The sequence below is a fragment of the Morone saxatilis genome, unplaced genomic scaffold (assembly GCF_004916995.1).
Source record: "Morone saxatilis isolate NCDOM2014 unplaced genomic scaffold, NCSU_SB_2.0 Contig17, whole genome shotgun sequence".
Classification (NCBI taxonomy): domain Eukaryota; kingdom Metazoa; phylum Chordata; class Actinopteri; family Moronidae; genus Morone; species Morone saxatilis.
The window spans coordinates 13987490-14006321 of NW_023339729.1; the positions used below are offsets into that span (position 1 = coordinate 13987490).

Consider the following 18832-nt stretch of genomic DNA (forward strand, 5'->3'; position numbering starts at 1 on the left):
AGTGGAAGGATGTCCTCCCGCTGTGATGGTAGATGGCGCAACAGTGTGGCATGCAGTATTTTCACATTTCTTTATGGCATCCCCCTGCGGTTGGCTTGAAATACCATGCTATTTCATTTATTGCAGTTACTTACTGCGTGATTGCATTTGAAAGCATTGAAGGCTGTCTTAAAACTTCTCAAAAGTCTCAAAATACCCCACAATACCACAGAACTGATGGAAAGCAGAGGAAGAGGTAATGGGGTAACAAGAGGGCAATGCTGGCGCCAAACCAGGAAGTCACAATACCAGAAATTTAGTAGTCGATACTAAATATCAGAGAAATTTCTTTGATTCTTAACCCACCTGTAGAAAATAGGGGAGGCCCTCGATCAAGTTTTTTTTACCCCGGTTCTCCGTTTTATTTTGAGTTTCTGGCTGAATGTCTTCCCCTTTTAAGTATCCTGCAGTGTTTTGGCTGCTTCTGAGCAGCTTCTTGCTTGATTAATTGCATGAACTGTATTTCTGCAGAATGTTTTTTCCCCTATTAATTGCGCAGATTACATTAATGAATTACTCTAATTAGCTTTTATGTGTTCAAGGGCCTTCTGTTACACTTGCAGTGGCGTTGGAGTGTGGGCTCTCCATCCCCGCTGTCTCGCTTCCGGAGTTGGAGGCCTCAGCCCGCCTGCAGCGATGTTTTCACTGCAGGCTGGAGCTTGTACACACACGCAGTAAGCGCAGAGGAGACAGATAGCAAAGCTGCGTGGTGCACGAAAGAGATTCAAGTAAAATTTTCATGTAGCAGCTGCACTTCTTCTTTCTGGCATTTAAACGGCAGACTAGTAATTTAATAGGCTCGTATGCTTCCTTATTTACAGTGGCCCAGAGGATGTCAGGACGAATACCCAAAATGCCACAACGGAAATACAAAAACCACAAACAGAATGAACTACACTGGAAGTCAAAAACACTGGAAGTTCAACTACAACAGAAGCAAACTCAACGGAAATTGAACGGTAACGATGTTGACAATGAGGCAGATTGTTGCTGGCGGACTATTTCATAGAAGGAAGACAGCGCAAAGCCAGAAGTCGTTCGGGTTCCCGACGCCCGCGGCGCAAACACCCGTTCGGGTCCATTTCTATGAAATAGTACGCCAGCAACAATCCGCCTCAATTGTCAACAATCCGTTAACCGTTCATTTCCGTTGTAGTTTGACTCCTGTTGTAGTTTAATTTTCCTTGTGTTGTGGCTTGTGTATTCGGCCTGACACCTCTGGGCCACCCTACTTATTGGGTCCGGAAGAATTGCATGAATAGTAATAATGGTCGACTAGTCTAAATGACCATTTTCATTTAATCGATGGCAAAATTAGTCGCCAGGAACATCCCTCGTTGTTACGGCAACTGTTAAGTGTAGCTAAAAGGTCTCAGGTTAGGTCAGTTTCTATAATAATAATTAGGGCTGCCGCGACTAAAGATTTTTCTTAATGACTTTATTGCTTAATTTAACGACTAATAGTCGACTTGTCATAGCATGTTTATGATATTAATTTAATTATTTAAATATATAGATTTTAACATCCGCCTGTTGAATGATAATTAAAGAAGTGTGTCAGAGCAACCAGCAACATCGAGTTAAAATATTTCAACGCAGTGTAACGTCACGCAAGTCTCGCTGTTCAAAGCACAGAATAAATAAATTCCAACTTCACAAAAACGTGCTATTATGGATGATGTATATAGCATTACATGGAGTCATAATAGTCGCTGTAAATCAGGTGGCCTATGTTGGTCCGCTCCGCTTTGGTTCTGTCGCTCAATCCAGCACCGCTCGTTAGCAGCAATCCCCACTGGTCTGCTGTTACGCAAGTAACTCCCCCATCCCCCTGCAGCTAGTACAGTAAGCATATGCAGCAGTGCACCCGTAAGTGACTCTGTGTTACAAGAGAAAAGGTCCATGTTGCAACAATCCTTTGATACTTTTGTCCCGGTGACAAGGCGCATCTCCTGAACCGAGTTTGACGTTGTTCTGCGAATATCCAACTAATGAAAAGTGGACTGAAGAAGACTCTTCTCAGCGACTAATGATTAAGTCGACTATTAGGGTGCAGCCCTATACTAATAGTAACAGCAATAAAGATAATAATAATATAGAAGGTGTTTATCCCATAATGCAGAGATGCAAAATAATATGATATAAATTAGCTTTCACCAAGTGTTGCAGGTTAAATACAGAATAAAAAAATGTGTTATGATCAAAAGAAATCCAAAACCTCACAAAACAAACCAGCAGGGAGAAAAGTAGCAGTGTTGTTTAACCAAAGAAACCAGGTGCAGTCATGAGCCTTGTTCCTGTTAAAGGGGAGTCTTTCTGCTGTAACTGTGTACAGCAGCAGCAGCAGCAGCCATTTTGTGCTGTAGCATGCACTGCAAGCGATCTATCACAGGGAAAGGAGTGGGGGAGGGGAAAGCGTTGAGTAGGCTAGCTTGTTGACTAATCCAAATCATAGAGCTGGGGAAATGTTGTAAATAGCTGTTTGGTATGGCTTTTTTTCTACAGAAAACAGTCTGTTTTTCTCATAGCTACTTTCTACTCATGCCCAAATTTGAGAGGAAAAAGACAGCTTATAGCACTGGATTTATCCTCCCATAAAACATCTTGATTTAACAAAGTTATGAGACATGTGCCATTGTTAACACATAGATGAGTTGGAGACAGAAAATTGTATCAAATATAGGAGAATGAGCTGCTCTTTAGGGACCATGTCAGGAATCTGTAGTAGTTTAAGAGGACTAGAAATCACTAAAACATGTTCCTGTTCAACATAGGCTAATCTAGTTTTGAAATTCCAACTAAAGAGCTCGAATCGTACAGAGAGCTTTGTGTTTCACCTCTCTAGCTCCCTCCCTTGTTGTTGAAAATGCCCTTGTGCTGTAATGGTTTAGTCCATGCCGGCTACTCCAGACTGAAGCAGACTGCTGGTGTGGGGGAGGGGTGTTGGCGCTCTGTCTGAGGCTGAGGACTTCAGTTCTGATTGTGTGGTGCTAGCTATAGCTCATTCGAACTGTAGTTACTCCAGAGATGCTCTTTAGGTTATCAGTGTCACCAGTAAAAGGAGAGCAGCAGCATGCAGATATTTCAGTTCTGCATGTAACCAAAACAGGGTTATTATTACTTTGTCTTCAGGGAACCAAGATTATCTTTGTGTTGCACCTGGTGTGTTTTTATTTATTCTGGGTGTGCCACTTAACGTTCATTCGCTTCTTTTGTAGCCATGACATGATCTTCCCTGAGTAGCGCACAGCTAAAGAGTACTCACCATGTGCTTTCACATTGATTCACATGGAAACTCCTGGTTTTCTTCCCACCCCCTCCCTGTTTTTCTTCCCTCTTTCCTTCTCTTCCTGCTCTTGCTGGTCTCCACTCATTTAAATGACAAGAAAAAAAACGAATCACGCGTACAATGTTTGAGCAATGGTAGGCTAAGAAACAGTGATTTTAGACTGTTGCTTGATATTTAAACTATGTTTTGAGAATAATTCTCTTTTGCCAGTAATACTGAATTGTTAATCCATACGTTCTGTCCATTTGTCATTTTTCTACACTATTAAATTTCACTTACTCTCACAGTGGCCTTAAGTAAAGGCAACAGATCCACTCTTGAAATAATACAGCTATTATAGTTGAAACTTGCAGGGAAAATTCCCACCTGAATGGATGGAAAACGGGACACAAATCGCCATACATGAGATAATGTCACAAGGAAGATCCATAATCAGCTGCTGCTTAGAATAACTCTTGGCCCCGTCTGGTTTCCTGCTTGCCGAGTAGCAGCAACATAAAACTGTCTGATCCTATGGGAAACATGATAAAAGATTGCAGTAGACGGTAGGCGATGCGTATTTGACTGTGTTTAGTTTTCTGCAGGCAATGAGAGATTATTGTGAAGTGCAGTGTGAACAAAGGAAACGGTATAAATTCCACCTAGCCAGGATATTCAAATATATCATTCATATTTACTCTGCAAGCCTGGTCTCTTTGTGTGTGCGTGTTTATTTGTGTTTTTTAACAGTTGAATGATCGAGCTTCAGACAGCCATCATTGTCGTACAAACACTTGCTAGCATGTCTATAATCTATTATCACAGTTAAAATCTGTGTAAGTTCAAGTTTCTCTGGAAAATATCAGAAGATTACTTCATATTAACTACAACATTTTCCTTTAAAACAATTATTTTTTTACCAGAAAATTGCAATATCATTAAAATACGACAACCACACTGTATCTTTCCATTTATGTGTTTTCTATTAGTCATTCATACTGCGTGTGAGATTTCACATTTAGGTGCGTCCATTTCTTTACCTCTTATCTTGTTCATGATCGTGAGAGACCAGAGCCTGTCCTTGCATGCATCGGGAGAGAAGCAGTCTCTGAGTTTGTCTCACGTAGACAGACACACACATCCTCACTCACTTTCACACCTCTGGGTAATTCAGAGTCTCCCATCCACCTGACGTGCATGTGTTTGGACTGTGATGGGAAACAGAAGCACCCAGAGGAAGTGCGCTCCGTAGAGAGAGGCCAGGTATGATGAAATCTAGAGCCGTGTTTACACCTGCCATTAATGTGCATCTGGATAGTTCGTCAGTTCACATCTGGCGTCAGATTGTGTCTCCACATGCGTCTTGAGTGACCACGTGATCGGATCTCACTTCCCCGCTCTGTGCAAAAAAAGAAAAAGAAAAGACACGTACATCATTTCCGCAGCCCCAAATGGAAATCTGGGACCGAGGCTCCTGTCTACTCCAGCAATGAGAATCTATTTTGCATGTTTTTGTGGCGTCTCTTCGCACTTTTATTTGAGGCAGTTGGTGCGCAAATGAGTACATCGTCCGCACACGGTGTCATTTGAGTGGCCGTTCCTTCAGTGTGGCCGTCACATTAGAGATTTCATGTCTCCTCCTGTCCTGCAGGACAAAAGATGTTATTTCACTTTCCTTGATTTGCTGTTGTTTTGTAAAACCCCGTGTCAGTCTTGTTCTCAACTTCATTTGTTGACTCTGTACCAATCCTTTTAATGGGTGCGAGATAAATCTGCCCCCTCCTGCAAGATCCCAGCGCAGCTCTCTAGCCCGGACCACTTCCGAACATGGTCTGAGCGATTGCATCACAGTGTGTCCTCAGTGCGTCTTGGATGCATTCACACCTGTACTTAGGTCTGGCCACTGGTGACTTGTCTGGGATTTGATTACATAGAGGAGCTGCACATTGCCCAGCACAGACACAACCACTGCTTGTAACCAGGAGGGAATATCAGAGGAGCACAATAATGTTTTCAGCATGTCTTGAGTAACAACCTGAATTAAGTTACACCAGTAGAAAATGTACAAAAGTCAGTGTAACAATAGTAAATATAATAAAAACTAAAAGTTAGTTAAATAGGAAATACAAACAGCCTTTTAACAGCTTACACAGCAGGTGACTGTGAGGAAATATGAGTTGCTTCAAAGCTTCACTCACAGTTAAATGAGAATAAAACTGATCGCTGGTAACAGCCACATAAGTAAGCTACCTGCTTCAGGAGAATCAGGCGAACTTTGCTTTTCTTTCTGTTCGCTAAATATTCTGGTAGGTCCATTCAACTGGCGTTCAACGTCTTGGTGAGAATTGTGCACATAGGATTTATTTTTAATGATGTGCTGCTGCCGTAACATGATAAGATGTTATGTAAGATTTGACAGGCTGTAATAGCTCTGTGTGGCTGCGCACAGCAGACCAGGTGGCCATTTTGAGTTTCAGTGAATCCAGATGCAGGCAGAGATGGTGGGGGAGGGGAGGACTGCGCACTGTGCGCAGTAATGTTGGGACACACACTGACATTACCTACTCAGTATTTACTACCCTCCATACAAAGTGTCTAACATTGGACAACTGTTAACATTTATTGTAGTTTGGTTGATTTGAAATTAGGAGTAACACCCTCCTGTGTGACTGACAGAGACAGCTAAGTGTCAGGGTTCCTGTTACAGCACTGACGGCAGCCTGGAAAAGAAAAGGCATTATTTTATTACCCAGTTATCTAGACTGAGGGTAATAAAACATTTAGCAGCCCTGAAAAAAAAGGAACTAATTGTTTTTTTAAGTCTTTAGTCATAACTTAGTGTGTTTGTACAAGACATGTGCTCTTTACAGGATTTACAGGTGAGCACTACAACACACACAGATCAATCATTGTGAACAATCAAAGTAAGTTTTGTTCAGTTTTCCCACCAGAGCCATATGAGATTTCTGCAGATACAGAGTACTACGTTAGGAGGCGGAGTTTGAGAGTCACGCCTGTGTTCAGCATGCTGCTCGCAGCAGCACTGGTGGCCATTTTGTGTTTCTGCACAGAAAGGGGGGTTGGGCAAAGAACGTACTGCAAGATTTATTTCCCCTCACAACAGGTCTTCTGATGAAGACAGGTGAAGTTTGTAATCAAAAGTTAATTGTAATTACAAGTTACATTTCCTGTCTACTACTTCTTTAATAATACATTTTACTCTGTTTTGAATGCAAATGAGTCAAATCAGGAAATGACCTCAAATTAACAGTTTTTTTTTAAGAATACATTGCTGCAAACTTCAGACAGGGAAGTAATAATGTGTATTTTTCAGTTTATATGTGCGTGTTCTTTGTTCCTCTTGAGTAAACAACCACCCCCGTGTAGGAATGGTTCAGTCCTGTTGAACAGCAGCCCTCCCTGCTGCGGGGGAGGAGGCGGGAGGCGGTGGGCGGGTAGAGGCTGCTTGGTGTAGTCGACGGCCTCCCAAGCTTGCTCTAATTTCTTTTGCTGTGCGCAGCTCATGAAGTGTGAAGGCTAAAAAAAGGAGACTTTTCCTTGGTTTTAAATCTTAAGAATGAGTGACTGAGCACAAAATGACACAAATAATTTTGAAGCCAGTTTTGCCTGTAGATCATCTTTAAATGGTTAATCGCAGTTTATTACAAGTTAATCAGGAGAAGTTGTTGTATCCAATGTCCTGAGAAAGTTGCTCATGTTGGTTTTTTGCGACTTGTTTTGAAGATGAATAAAAATCTCTAAGCTAAAAACAACCAAAAAAAGATTTTCTGTGAAAACCCAAGAAAAAAAAAAATAAATAAAATAAATATATATATATATATATATATATAAATATATAAATAAATAACTAAATAATAATAACATCATGCCCTCATGTAGCAAATATCTAACTGCACTTTGACTGTTCGATTACTTGAATACTTTATCTTCTTTTATCTCTTTTGTTTTGAACTTCCACCCCCACTCCCCCCCACCATCAGAATGGTTTAGTCCATGTTTGACTTGCAGAGGCTGTTCCAGAGAGAGAGAGAACGAGAGTGTGTGTGTGAGTGTGAGAGAGAGTGAGTCTGTGAAATGGAGAGACGTCCTGGTGAGAGTGGGTTTAGCTGCCTCTCAGTTGACTGTGCTGTGCGCTGCTAGCTAGGCCTTGACTAAAGTGCATAATGTGCTTTGTCATGTTAAAATGTATTTTACTTTAGTTATTGTTTGAATATATTTTCCACTATTATGTCTGCTTAAAGGAGGGAATCATAGTTGCTTTAAAACAAGCTCCTCGTCTTTACTTATGAGCCTTTCTCTGGCGTTTTAAGCCATGTGGTCCATTGATAAGTTCAATAATTGATTGATTTATCCGACCCGTAATGGATCGCCCCAGTGAACCTCTCAGAATTGGAAAAAAAATTAGTTTTTTAATTTTCTGTTTGTCCAGTTTGTTCCCATTAAAACTGTCTTTGCTGGCAAATGACGCTGCTTGAGAGAAACCTGCTCTTTGTTTGGTCCAGTTAATTTCATTTTCAGTCACAGTTTATTTATTGTGTTGTTTTCTAAAAGTGGTATTGGAGATAAAACAAGAAGCTAGGACTCCGGGGCGTGAAGTGGGATGTTTTCTGAAGGATAAAGGACAATGTGTGTTTAACCAAGAGAACATTAGAGCAAACAGCAGAACTATCAGGGCCACAGATTTCCCTCCGTTCTTGAACGATTAGCCTTTAGCTCGATCTATAAGAGAGCTGATGTGTGAGCTCATATTACCTCCTGAGTTGGTCCCCTGTACTCCGCAGTGGTTGGCTCATTAGAGGGCTCAGTAGGCTATGGCTAACAGTCGCAGTGCTCAGTTCATGTTTAAATATGTCAAAGACTAGAGGAGGCAGTATACATTCCCCTGTTTATTTACAGCTATGTATGTAATTGTTCCTTTTATTTGACTATAATTAAAACAAACCATCACAGCACCAGAAGCCATCTTAAAACAAACAGCTACAATGAAGCACTGAGTGGTATTTCTGTGCTGCAGAGTTGTCTTTCATCTTTTCTATCACCAAGTTTCCTTTGCCTATGATGTTATTGTAGAAAGGAGAGTCCCCCCCTGCCCTGCTCGAATGGTTTAGTCCGTGCTGCTGTAGATTTCCATACTGTGGACTAGTTTGTGCTAGAGTTGGGGGATGGGTGTTGCTAAGCAACAGTCTGTGCAGTGTACTTCCCCTCTGTCTGTGCGCTGCTAGCTAGGGTTGGTATTGATAATCACCACGCTGTACTTCTAAATGTTGTACGCACAAGATCAGATTTGTGTCTTTGTGGTACCTGCAGACGTATCATACACTTTGACTTCTATTGTTTGTGTTTGATAATGTGCATTATAGCAGAGTGCTGTGTTAGGAGCATTGATCTGACTTCCCTTTTGACAAGATTTAATTAATATCCATTATAGGCTCATGTAGGCCACACACCCTTTATAGCACACACCCCTGCGAGGAACAAGATGGACTAGTCCTAACTGAGTCCCTCCTCCTCCTCCTTTTATGTCCTGCTGGTCTCTCAGACGTTCTCTGCTCCCACAGTCAACAAATAGGCTACATGGAAGGCCTCAATCCCACACATCCTGCTAAAGGTTGACATTTATCTGCTTTTAAAGCATGTTTGACATTTCTGTTTATCATTTAAATCTAACTCACTGTTTGTCATTGCAGCTTTACTCTTCTCAAGCTTAGCTTTTCATACTTGCAGAAGGTGCTATGCTAGTCGAAGACAGTGGAGGTTTTGCTTATTGTTTTATGTATGTTTTATTTTTTTAACCGGAAACATTCATTTTATACATTATGTGTATGTTTGCGTGTTTGTTGTGAATTTTCACTGATGTAGCTTCTCAACAGTTTTGGTAGGGACATTTGGTTACCTGCTACGCTGTGCGCGTTACCCGAGTACGAAAGTTTGTTCCTGGTCGCGCTCTCATCTTTGGGCTGAGTAATGGAAGTTGTGTGTCCATACACCTAAGTGACTGTACATTTATGTATTTGTAAGCACTGCCATCAAATTAGTAGCAATATATTTGCTCTGTATGTGAAGCTCTTGTAAATAACTGGTAGGCGTAAAGCATTTCCATTGTTAACAATAATTAAGGTTTGTCTTTGTATGCCTTTATGCAGCACTGTCTAGCTGCATATCAAACCCACAAGACTGCACGTGCAATCGCTACCACAGTTTTTTTGAATTGGGTGAACGGTGGGTCATGTGGTGTTATGTGCTATATCCAAAGAGGACCGTCACTCTGTGCTGTTGTGGCAGAAAGCTTTGAACACAATTTGGGCATCGTCTGATCATTACTAACACAAACTAACTGTAGAAGTATTATTCTGCAAACAACATATTAGAGCCACAGTGCACCTGCTAAATTAAATGGTGCTGGAACATTATTGTTTTTGGGCCTTCGGCCGCTGACGCACACGGTCATGTGAATATTTTCACTTGACTTGCTTGTTACTGTTTATTTGTTCATGCCGCACATTGGTTCGCTCACAGACAGTACTGTGTGTACAGTAATAGGTTCCAGTGATTAAATGGAGCACAAAGGTACATTTTTGGAAACCTTATGTAGCCAGAGCACAGCGGCGTACAATAAATAAATAAAGATTTGGAATTTGACAGGTCTCCATATTTTAGATTGTGATCCATTTAAAAGGTTTTCATTTGTATCGGCCAGTGAAATAACTTCCATCAGGGATAAATGATACCTCATTAAAGACATGTATCACAGTCTGGATGCTGTTCTTGCTCTGCCAACTTGTACATGGACTCTTCATGTACTGTATCCCAACCAAAAATGACTTTTACTTTGGGGTTGTGATCAACTTTCCCCTTCAAAACAGCCTCGAGTCTTTCACATTTGAACCAGTAATGTGATACTTTTCTCCTGAAAGAGAAGTTTCGATGTTCCTCTAACTGAAAGTATGGCAAGGTTTTGTTGTTTACTTCAGCCCTCCAGCTGCAGGAACTAACTCCCTAGTCACCTTGCTCTTCCAGTTATTTGGAGAGGTGCAAGTTTAGTTTAACAGAGTTAAACTTTGTGACATTGGACCGGCAGCTCAACAACTCGTCACCTGGTGTTGAAACAGTGGAGAGAGAAAGAAGGTGGACAATCTCTTCTTGTCTCCTGTTTTTGATGTTTCCAGTTTAGCATGAACGTACATGTGAAAAATTCCTTCTCAGGCACGGCAACCTAGTTATCAAAACTTTACTGAGAAGACTTTCTAATAATAAACACAATCTGGGAAAGCAATTATTTAAAGATTTTAATAATAAATGATTAAAATGTGCTGAAAGTTGTGTAAGCCCTCTCTTCTGTGCATTGAAATTGGAGCGTGTCGGATTGTTGACTCCAGTTGCAGCAGTCCTGTGGGTGTTTGACAGAAGATACATCATTTCTTTTAAAGACAGAAATAATGGAAGTCGGCCTAATGTTGTGTGTCAGCAGTGTCACAGGAAACAATCGTGACTTGCATGAAGCGACATTATGGGGTTTTAATTGAGACCCATTCACTTGACCCTGAAGACGAGACTCAGTTTGCCTGAGCTAGGAATACAGTGGTGAAATTAATATTGCTTTGTCTCTGTCGATCTTTCTCTTTTAAAAAATAAAGCTGTCGTTGCTTGAGGCGCGAATTAAAAGCCACCCCCAGCCTGTGCGTTCACATCGGACACATGAAATGATTGTTTGATTAGTGGTTGTCAGCTTCAGCAGACTTCTCACTGATGTAGCTGCAGACTGTCCTTTTTTTAAAGATGGACTGGTGAACTTGGTATGAGCTTGAAAACATTTTTTAGAAATAACTCCTATTATTGCCACAGTGTTTAGTGTAATTAGAAAACATGACTTAAACCATAACAGTCTATATTTGAACCCCAGCGCAACAGAAATGAGTGTAGGAGAAGATGGTGGACAAATAGAAAAATACACATTTGGATAATGTTTAACTTTGGCTTATTTAACATTTTTGTTTGATAAAATGACGCTCACATATTCTACAATTTGTGTACATTGCCAACTTGCTGAAGCTTCAGGCTGAACATAAAATCCTTATTAAACAGGGTGGTCCTGCAATCTGATACATGTGTTAGGGAATCCCTTTCAGCTAGCTACTGAGAGCTCAGTCTGGAAGAAAACGACAGAGCTGACGGCCATTTTGAGTTTCTGCACTGAATCCAGGCGCAGTGAATGAGGCCGTAGGATGGGGGAGGGGGACATTGTGCTCTGCGCAGTGTGCAATAACATTGGAATGTGAAGTGTACCAGAGATCGTGCTCGCAGTTTACACCGCTCTTTATTTGTTTATGATGACTCTTCATATTATTCTGCTGTCAAGTTAAATTTAAAGCAATAAAATATCTTTCCATTTGTTTTTGCAGTAAGTTTTTGGTCCCTGCAGGAAGCACACTTGCTGAAAGCAGAGCAGAAATGGCTTACAGTATTGTGCGTATGCAGTGTAAAGTATACACTCAGCCCAGATCACTCTTCTTAGTGAATGTTGCATTTTCCTTTCTGAGGTGAGAGCTTGCTAGGTTGCAGAACACACATGGCTAAGTTGAACGAGGCCTTTTCAGACGGCTCTGTCAGCTGCAGTCTTGCAGGTCAGAAATGCAGTAGAGCTAACCAACTTTACAGTGTAAAACGGAAGCAGCTTATTGATCTCACCAGATAAGGTTTGAAAGATTGCGTGATTAGTAACTGGCTTTCTGTCTTCTGTTCCTACGCTGACAGACAGATTGAACTGCATACATTATGTGTTTTTAAAAACTTTTTGTTATAACTTTGAGGTGGGTTAACACACAGACTCATTTATCAGAAATGCAGTCAACTTGTTAACCGCTGAAAAACGAATCCCTGTGGCTGCAGACTGTTGAGCTCCCATTCATTAAAGTACGGGTTGGTAAAGTGTTTGATGCTTGTTATACTGTTTTATTATCGATGTAATCATGTCGCAGTTGTTAGGTCTAAAATATCTAAAGTAAAAGTCTGATCACATTTTCTTACCAAAATGAAACAGAAACAGAAACTTACATGAAGCATGAAATACAAGTAAAGAAAATCCGTTTATAAAGCTTTAAAGATACAGATATATATGTATTGATATACTTTATTGTCATCAACAAAATTGGACTTCCAGTTTGTGTTCATTCATAGTTATCCCTCAAATAAATATCTCCTTTTGATGCCGAGGGCTCAGTTACAGCTCAAGGGATGCAGATAGACTGCTTAATTCAGAGGAGCTATATTTAGTTTTACACTTTCATTTGCATGGTCTGTGGATTCATACATCGATGATTTTGTCTTCCTAGCTTGAACCTAAGATCATAAAATGTACTAAAAAAAAAAATATTTTCTTTCTTTCAGGTTGTCGAAGAATTCTGTGGTAAATCCATGAGCAGGAATCTTTCTGCTTGAAGGTGAGTTATTCATAGATCATTTATTTAGTGTATGGACTGCATGTTACCTAATAGCATAGCACATTTCTTGTTTGCTACTGAATGTAAAATGAGCAGCACACAGCTTTAATGCAGCTTCCATAAACAGGAGTTTAAATCAAGACATTCACATAAAATGAATATACATGACATTATACAAATAAAATAGAACAACTAGCCTGAACACACATGTGTGCAACAATCAGAACTATATACGGACAATCCTTCATGTTTTGCATAGCTTCTTTACTGCTGCCAACACAGCCTCGATTTGCCTGTTCTGATTTGCTGAGGTTGAACCAATAGGAACGTGGGGGGGATGGGAGGAAGGTTGGGTTGCTGCTGTTGTTAACTTCAGTGTCATTTCTGTTCTTTGGATCGGGGCTTAGGTAAACATGAAATCCATAGGCAAATCAGAAAATGAAGGAAAAAGGGAATTTGTAAGAAGTTATGGCTTTTGTGACTGACATGAATAGGGCTGGCTTACTGAGCTGCACCTTGACTGTTGTCACTTTAGGATGGATACAGAAATGTGTAATCAGGTAGTAAGGGTCTGCATGATGTAGCTTGGATACTAAGTCAAATTTGCAGTAAAGAAACAGATAGTTGAGGAACCATTTTAGTGTGCAGATCTCTGTGAAAGAAGAAGCTTCCAGAAAAGAACAAACAAGAAAGCTGTGGGGCTCCACAGTGACCTCTAGTGGTTTCTCTGAAACTCTGCAGCCATTTCTTTACTATGCAGTGCGTTAAGCCCAGGACAGGTTCATAAGCGGAAGTGACTGTGACTGTGTACTCTAGCAGCTATCACTGTGTTTATTTAGATCTTTCCTAGATTGATCATGCCCTTCTGATATCATCTAATCTTTCCTTGTCCCTCCACAGACAGCAATGGAAGTTGTTGTGACAGAGGAGAAGAAGAAGATTTTCCGTGCTAGGAAAACCATGAAGATCAGTGATCGACAGCAACTGGAGAGTCTTCACAGCACTTTGTTGACAGCTGCTCCAGGTTTGTCTGACACATCTCCACCACCTCTAATGAATGGCACGCACAAAGAGGATGGACAGAAAATGGGGGACAAAGAGCTTAACAACATCTCGGACTCAAACTCCCCCTGTGCTGCGTCCCCTTCCTCTCCGACCTCTCTGAGCTCTCCTGCTCCTTTCCTGTCCCTAAATCTATCCCCTTCCCCTGACTCTTCACAAAGCCCAAAAGAAAAGGAAGACTCTCCTTCTTCTCCCACATCACCATTCCACAGTCTAAACTTTGAACTGAAAAAGATGGAGGAAGGGGAAAAGAAAGGTTCTTCACCGTCCTCATCAAATGAGTGTGTTACACCAGCGTCAACAGAATCCAAGGAAAACCAAGAAAAAGACACAGGGGGGAACCCAGAGATGGAAAAGAAAGAGGTAAATGTTGTTCTTATACATTTCACAATGTAGAATTACTTACCTGGATTTATATTGGATTTGTTCAGATGTTGATGGTTAATGTAGAAATGTGGATAAACTCCATAAAAAGTTACAATTAATTAATCGTTAATTATGCTCTTCCTTAGGCTGAACAGACTTCAACAAAGGACCCAGCTGTGGATTTGGTGAAGGATTTAAAAGGTTTGGGTTCATGTTCGTCTGTGCCACGGCCAGTATCTGACTGCACAGAACCAATGGAAACAGATAATGACACTATAAAGGACCCCGAGGGCTCCACAGCCAAAGAAAAAGACGAAAAGCCTTCTTCCCCCAAAGCCACCACTTCCGATTCCTCTGCTCGTTGTCCTTCCTCGTCTCGTCCAGCTTCCTCTTCTTGTGCAGATCTAAAACACGAAAAGGAAATAAAAGAAGAGATTGAAAAAGAGGATGGGAAGAAGGGATCGATAAATGAGACAAAGATGGAGTTGGACTCCGTGAAAGTAGAGACCAAAAAGGAAAAAACTGAAGTTAGACAAACCACAAAGCCATCTCGGCCATCATCCACTCCACCATCTAACACAGGTATGACATAGTGGACGCTGTGTCAGATAGCTTCAAGATAACTGAAATAATAATATTAGATGATATTATTATTATTATTATTATTATTATTATTATTAGATATATTAAATATTTTATACATGCAGAGCTCTACGTTCCTGTGCTCTAGTTAAACCAATTGAACCCAAAATAGAAGGCTATGAAAATAGTGGGGTTCTGGGTTGTAGGCTGTATTACTTGTTAATAAGATATATTTTAAATTAGTAGATTTAGCGTTGCAAGTTGGACTATTTGTGAGAGACGGAATAAAAAACATTGGTAGTCACTGCATGAGTCAGGCTCCAAAAACACAGGAACCTACACTTCCCATAACGCAACTCAGTAACATCTGTTGTTAAACCCTCCCTGCCTTGTCCTTTTGACTCCACGCCAACAGTTTGTCAAAAAGGATTTCTGTCAAAAACACGTCCCCAAGCTGAGTTACCCAGATGATGTCACTGGAGTAACTTTGTCAGACTTGCCAAACCTCTTCCAGAGTCCAAGAAGATATTATACAGTTGTTTTCGCAGACTCTGAGGTCCTCTCTGTGACTTTACATGTAAAACCTGTATTTTGTCATTTCAATTAATCAAATTGTAAGAATAATAAAAATGTTGTATTAAATGCCACGTATTATGCAGTGCAAGAAAATGAGGTTGACATAAAAGCTTACACTTTGAAGCCAGAAATTTGATCTTCAGAAAATGATCTCTGATGATGTTGCTAGTAAAAGGAGCTAAATATAAAAGTTTTTTTAATACCGGCCAGACAATCCAAAGATACAAGAACTTATAAGGCTAAAGTTAAGTTTTGATCGATGTGTAAGCAATGGCAAATTGCTCAGTTTAGACCTAATTTGACTTGGATCAGTAGAGATCATGTGCAGTTATGCTAACTGGTTTTCCAAGACAAAAGTGAAATGATGCAAAAATATAGTAAGACAAAAACTAAACATGGCTGAAACTGACCTAAAACAGAAACACACAAAAGATTTAGGGCAATGAATGGCACACGTAGGGCACTAACCGGCCTTTCTCTTTGTTTCCCAAGTAGTGCAAGAGGAGAAGGGCTCCACCTCTGGACTGAAGCGCACTTTATCAGAGGGTTACGAAAAAGATGGACAAACCGTAAAAAGAGAGGGGAAGAGGCCCAAGGTGGAACGTGAGGAGTTGGAGGCTCAACTGGAATTTAAAATTACTGCAAAAGCTGGCAGTCACCATAAACTTGGAAAGGTTTGTATGCAACTATTCTGCTGCACAGCTTTTAACACTACTTACAGTGTAAGCCAACTGAACTCTGCTTTGATGCCCCGTCTTTACCTGATTTTCTTTCTCAGATTGTGCAACAGCTAGTGGATGAACGGTTGAGAGCCTTGCAGCTGACCATTTTTGACAAACATTTCGAAGAGCTGAAAGACAGAGTAGACAAGATTGACTGTGCCACTAAACACCAAACTGCCATCAACACACTCCAAGTAAGTAGACAGTAACATTATAATGTGAAGCACTTCTTTTTATTGTAACAAAAACATGTGCAGTGCTGTAAGATGCTATTTTGCTGATTGTGGTTGGAGCTGCTAAAATTAATTCCCCACAATTAGCAATGCACAAATCTGTCTCTCTACCATTTGTTTAGGCTAAGATAGCCCGACTAGCAAAAAAGTTTGGAGAGGCCAATCAGGCGTCAGAGAACAAAAGGAAACAAGAAGTAAGCATTTGTTTTCCTTTTGTTGCATGCTAAAATCTTTAAACCTGGAACATAATCAAATATATAAATAAAATGTTCTGACAGCACGCTGTCTGATTTCTACAGGCGCTTGTTGCTGCTGCTGCTGCTGCTGCTGCTGCTACTGCTGCTGCTACCAAGACCACAACTCTTGCAAACAACCAAGTTCAACGGTAAGTGTTTCCATGCCCGGAGCAATTTCTCTGAGATAGGGATTTACATGAGAAATACTATGCCATACTTGTATATGTTGTGAATTTAGCAATCAGGTTCTCAGGGTTCTTTGGAAGTGATTTTGAGCACTTCTGTGCAAGCTCACCTGTTTGCCAGACCATTTCATCATGTGACAAAATATTTTTGATTCATCAAAATTCACAGCATAAATGTATTTAAACATGTTAGCAGTCTGCACTTGGGTATTTTGTGTGAATATAATTTGGCCTTTGTATGAACGTGACAATACCGGACTGAAGCCAGTACTACACACGAAGCCGTTCACAGCGTGAATAGTTGACATTGTCCCGGGTTGCCATCTGTAATCTCTAGAGACTGAATTTAAAACTAATGGACAGAATAAAGAATCCCTACATCCTCCAAATCCATACCTTTTTGGAAACCACGATTCCATGTCCCTTGTTCGGTTTGTCAGGATCAACTTTTTTAAACTCTTAACTTCACTCCAGATATTTCTTAAGACTTGTTCGGAATAAACAAACACATGTGCCAGTCTTGTGTTTTGCACCTGCAAAATAACCCAGAGTGGGTCCTGGTCCTGAGTCTTGTGACGTTCTACAATGTGAAGCCTGAGTGTTTCCTCAGGCAGTGCAGAGTGTAGTTAAAACTGCACCTCTCCTCCCAACAGCGTGCTGCGTCGGCAGACAGTAGAGCCGCAGCCTGAGGTGCCCAGAGAGGGAGTGGCGCCCTCTGTTGCTAAGACTCCTGCATTGTCTGACAAGAAGGAGAAGGAACAAGAGGAAATGGAGGAGGGAGAGGACAAAGATGTGGCGCGTCATATTGCCATGGCAAAAAAGCTGGCAGAATACAGTGAAGGAAAATGCAGAGCAGACATTAAACTCCGCACAATCACTTCCCACTTGGAGAACGTGCTGTTCCACAACTGCAAAAGAAGCTCAGGGAAACCCAGGCCGGACCGCTACGCATCTTACATATTCCGCTACTTAGTCCCATATGATGTCTACTGTGACTGGGTCGCAAAGGTCAATTATGTTGGATTATTGGGCAAAGAGGCACTGCCCACGAACTTAAGAAGGACAATGCACATGTACATTGAGCGTCGATTCCCTGTACTGTCTTCTGACAGCTGGAGAGAGATTCGTGACAGTATCAATGAAATACTGCGAGTGAAGAGAAGACCGGAATTTTTTCGAGAATATGATGAAAAAACCGCCGTGTCATTTTGACAGTCTTACGTTACAGGAACAGAAGCATACTGGGACAATTGTCATTATGCATCACTAAAATTATCAAAACATTTTGTCTAAATATCACATTCTCGTCAGCGTTCATAGAAATTAATTGCATATTGAAAAGGACTGAAACCCTGGGGTCTTGTACATAAGACGCTGTGGAATTGGCACCACACTTGAAACCATTGAACTATACTTACATACTGATTAATGCTTTAATGAAAACACTGACATGTACTTAAGTTATGAGGTGGACTCTTACCACAAGTTGTTCCAAGATGACTGTATGAAATGAAATAAAATGAAATGTTAGTACCATAACACATTCAGCTGTCTTCCTGTGGTGGACATAAACATCCCTAAGCGTGAACAGCTCTAAGCATAAGCAATCTTTCTAAACAGGCCAGTCCGGACATCCATGGAGGTAAAGCAGACGTCGTCGTCCAGCTCAACTGGTGAGTAGCAGGATTTCCTTTATGCTGGATGTTGTGTTGGTCTTTTTCTTTCGATAGAATAAGCAGAGGGACAATGGTTCACAGTGTTCCCTCCAAAGCTTTGAGTCTTGGTCCTGTTTCTCTCATGGGGAGTTTGCATGTTTTCCACGTGTTCATGTAGTTATGTCCATTCGTTACACAATGCGAAAGAAATGTAAAATGACCAAAACCAACAATGAATTGATCTTACTAAGTAAAGCCTGTGCAGCCAAGCATGGAGGGACATGTTCCTTTATTACTAATTACTAATTTAATCTATTTAAAATCCTGAATCTGTGGATGAAAATAGTCCCCATCATGTTTATGCTTGTCTGAGTAATGTTGACAGTACCCAGCTGACATAGGAAATGATTTGGCCTTTTTTAAAGATCCAGTGTGTAACATTCAGGAGGA

At 40.8% G+C, this 18832-nt stretch overlaps 1 protein-coding gene and 1 long non-coding RNA gene across 4 annotated transcripts in view; one reads left to right on the forward strand and one right to left on the reverse strand.

Annotated features, from left to right (window-relative positions):
- The window catches only part of atf7ip (activating transcription factor 7 interacting protein), a 55333-nt gene that overhangs the window by 5613 nt on the left and 30888 nt on the right, over positions 1 to 18832 (forward strand). For 2 of the 3 annotated variants that reach the window (XM_035659654.1, XM_035659653.1), the window contains exons 2-9: positions 12713 to 12765; positions 13666 to 14190; positions 14340 to 14775; positions 15844 to 16025; positions 16130 to 16267; positions 16429 to 16500; positions 16606 to 16691; positions 18348 to 18400. In XM_035659654.1, the coding sequence (XP_035515547.1) occupies positions 13672 to 14190; positions 14340 to 14775; positions 15844 to 16025; positions 16130 to 16267; positions 16429 to 16500; positions 16606 to 16691; positions 18348 to 18400 (1486 nt within the window). In that variant the 5' untranslated portion in view covers positions 12713 to 12765; positions 13666 to 13671. The remainder of the gene's footprint in view (positions 1 to 12712; positions 12766 to 13665; positions 14191 to 14339; positions 14776 to 15843; positions 16026 to 16129; positions 16268 to 16428; positions 16501 to 16605; positions 16692 to 18347; positions 18401 to 18832) is intronic. The other variant, XM_035659655.1, reaches the window with a different exon arrangement.
- On the reverse strand, positions 4023 to 5694 carry LOC118326632. The gene is made up of 2 exons (XR_004796649.1): positions 5558 to 5694; positions 4023 to 4706 (listed from the first exon to the last, which is right to left on the reverse strand). It is a non-coding gene; the product is annotated as an uncharacterized LOC118326632 (long non-coding RNA).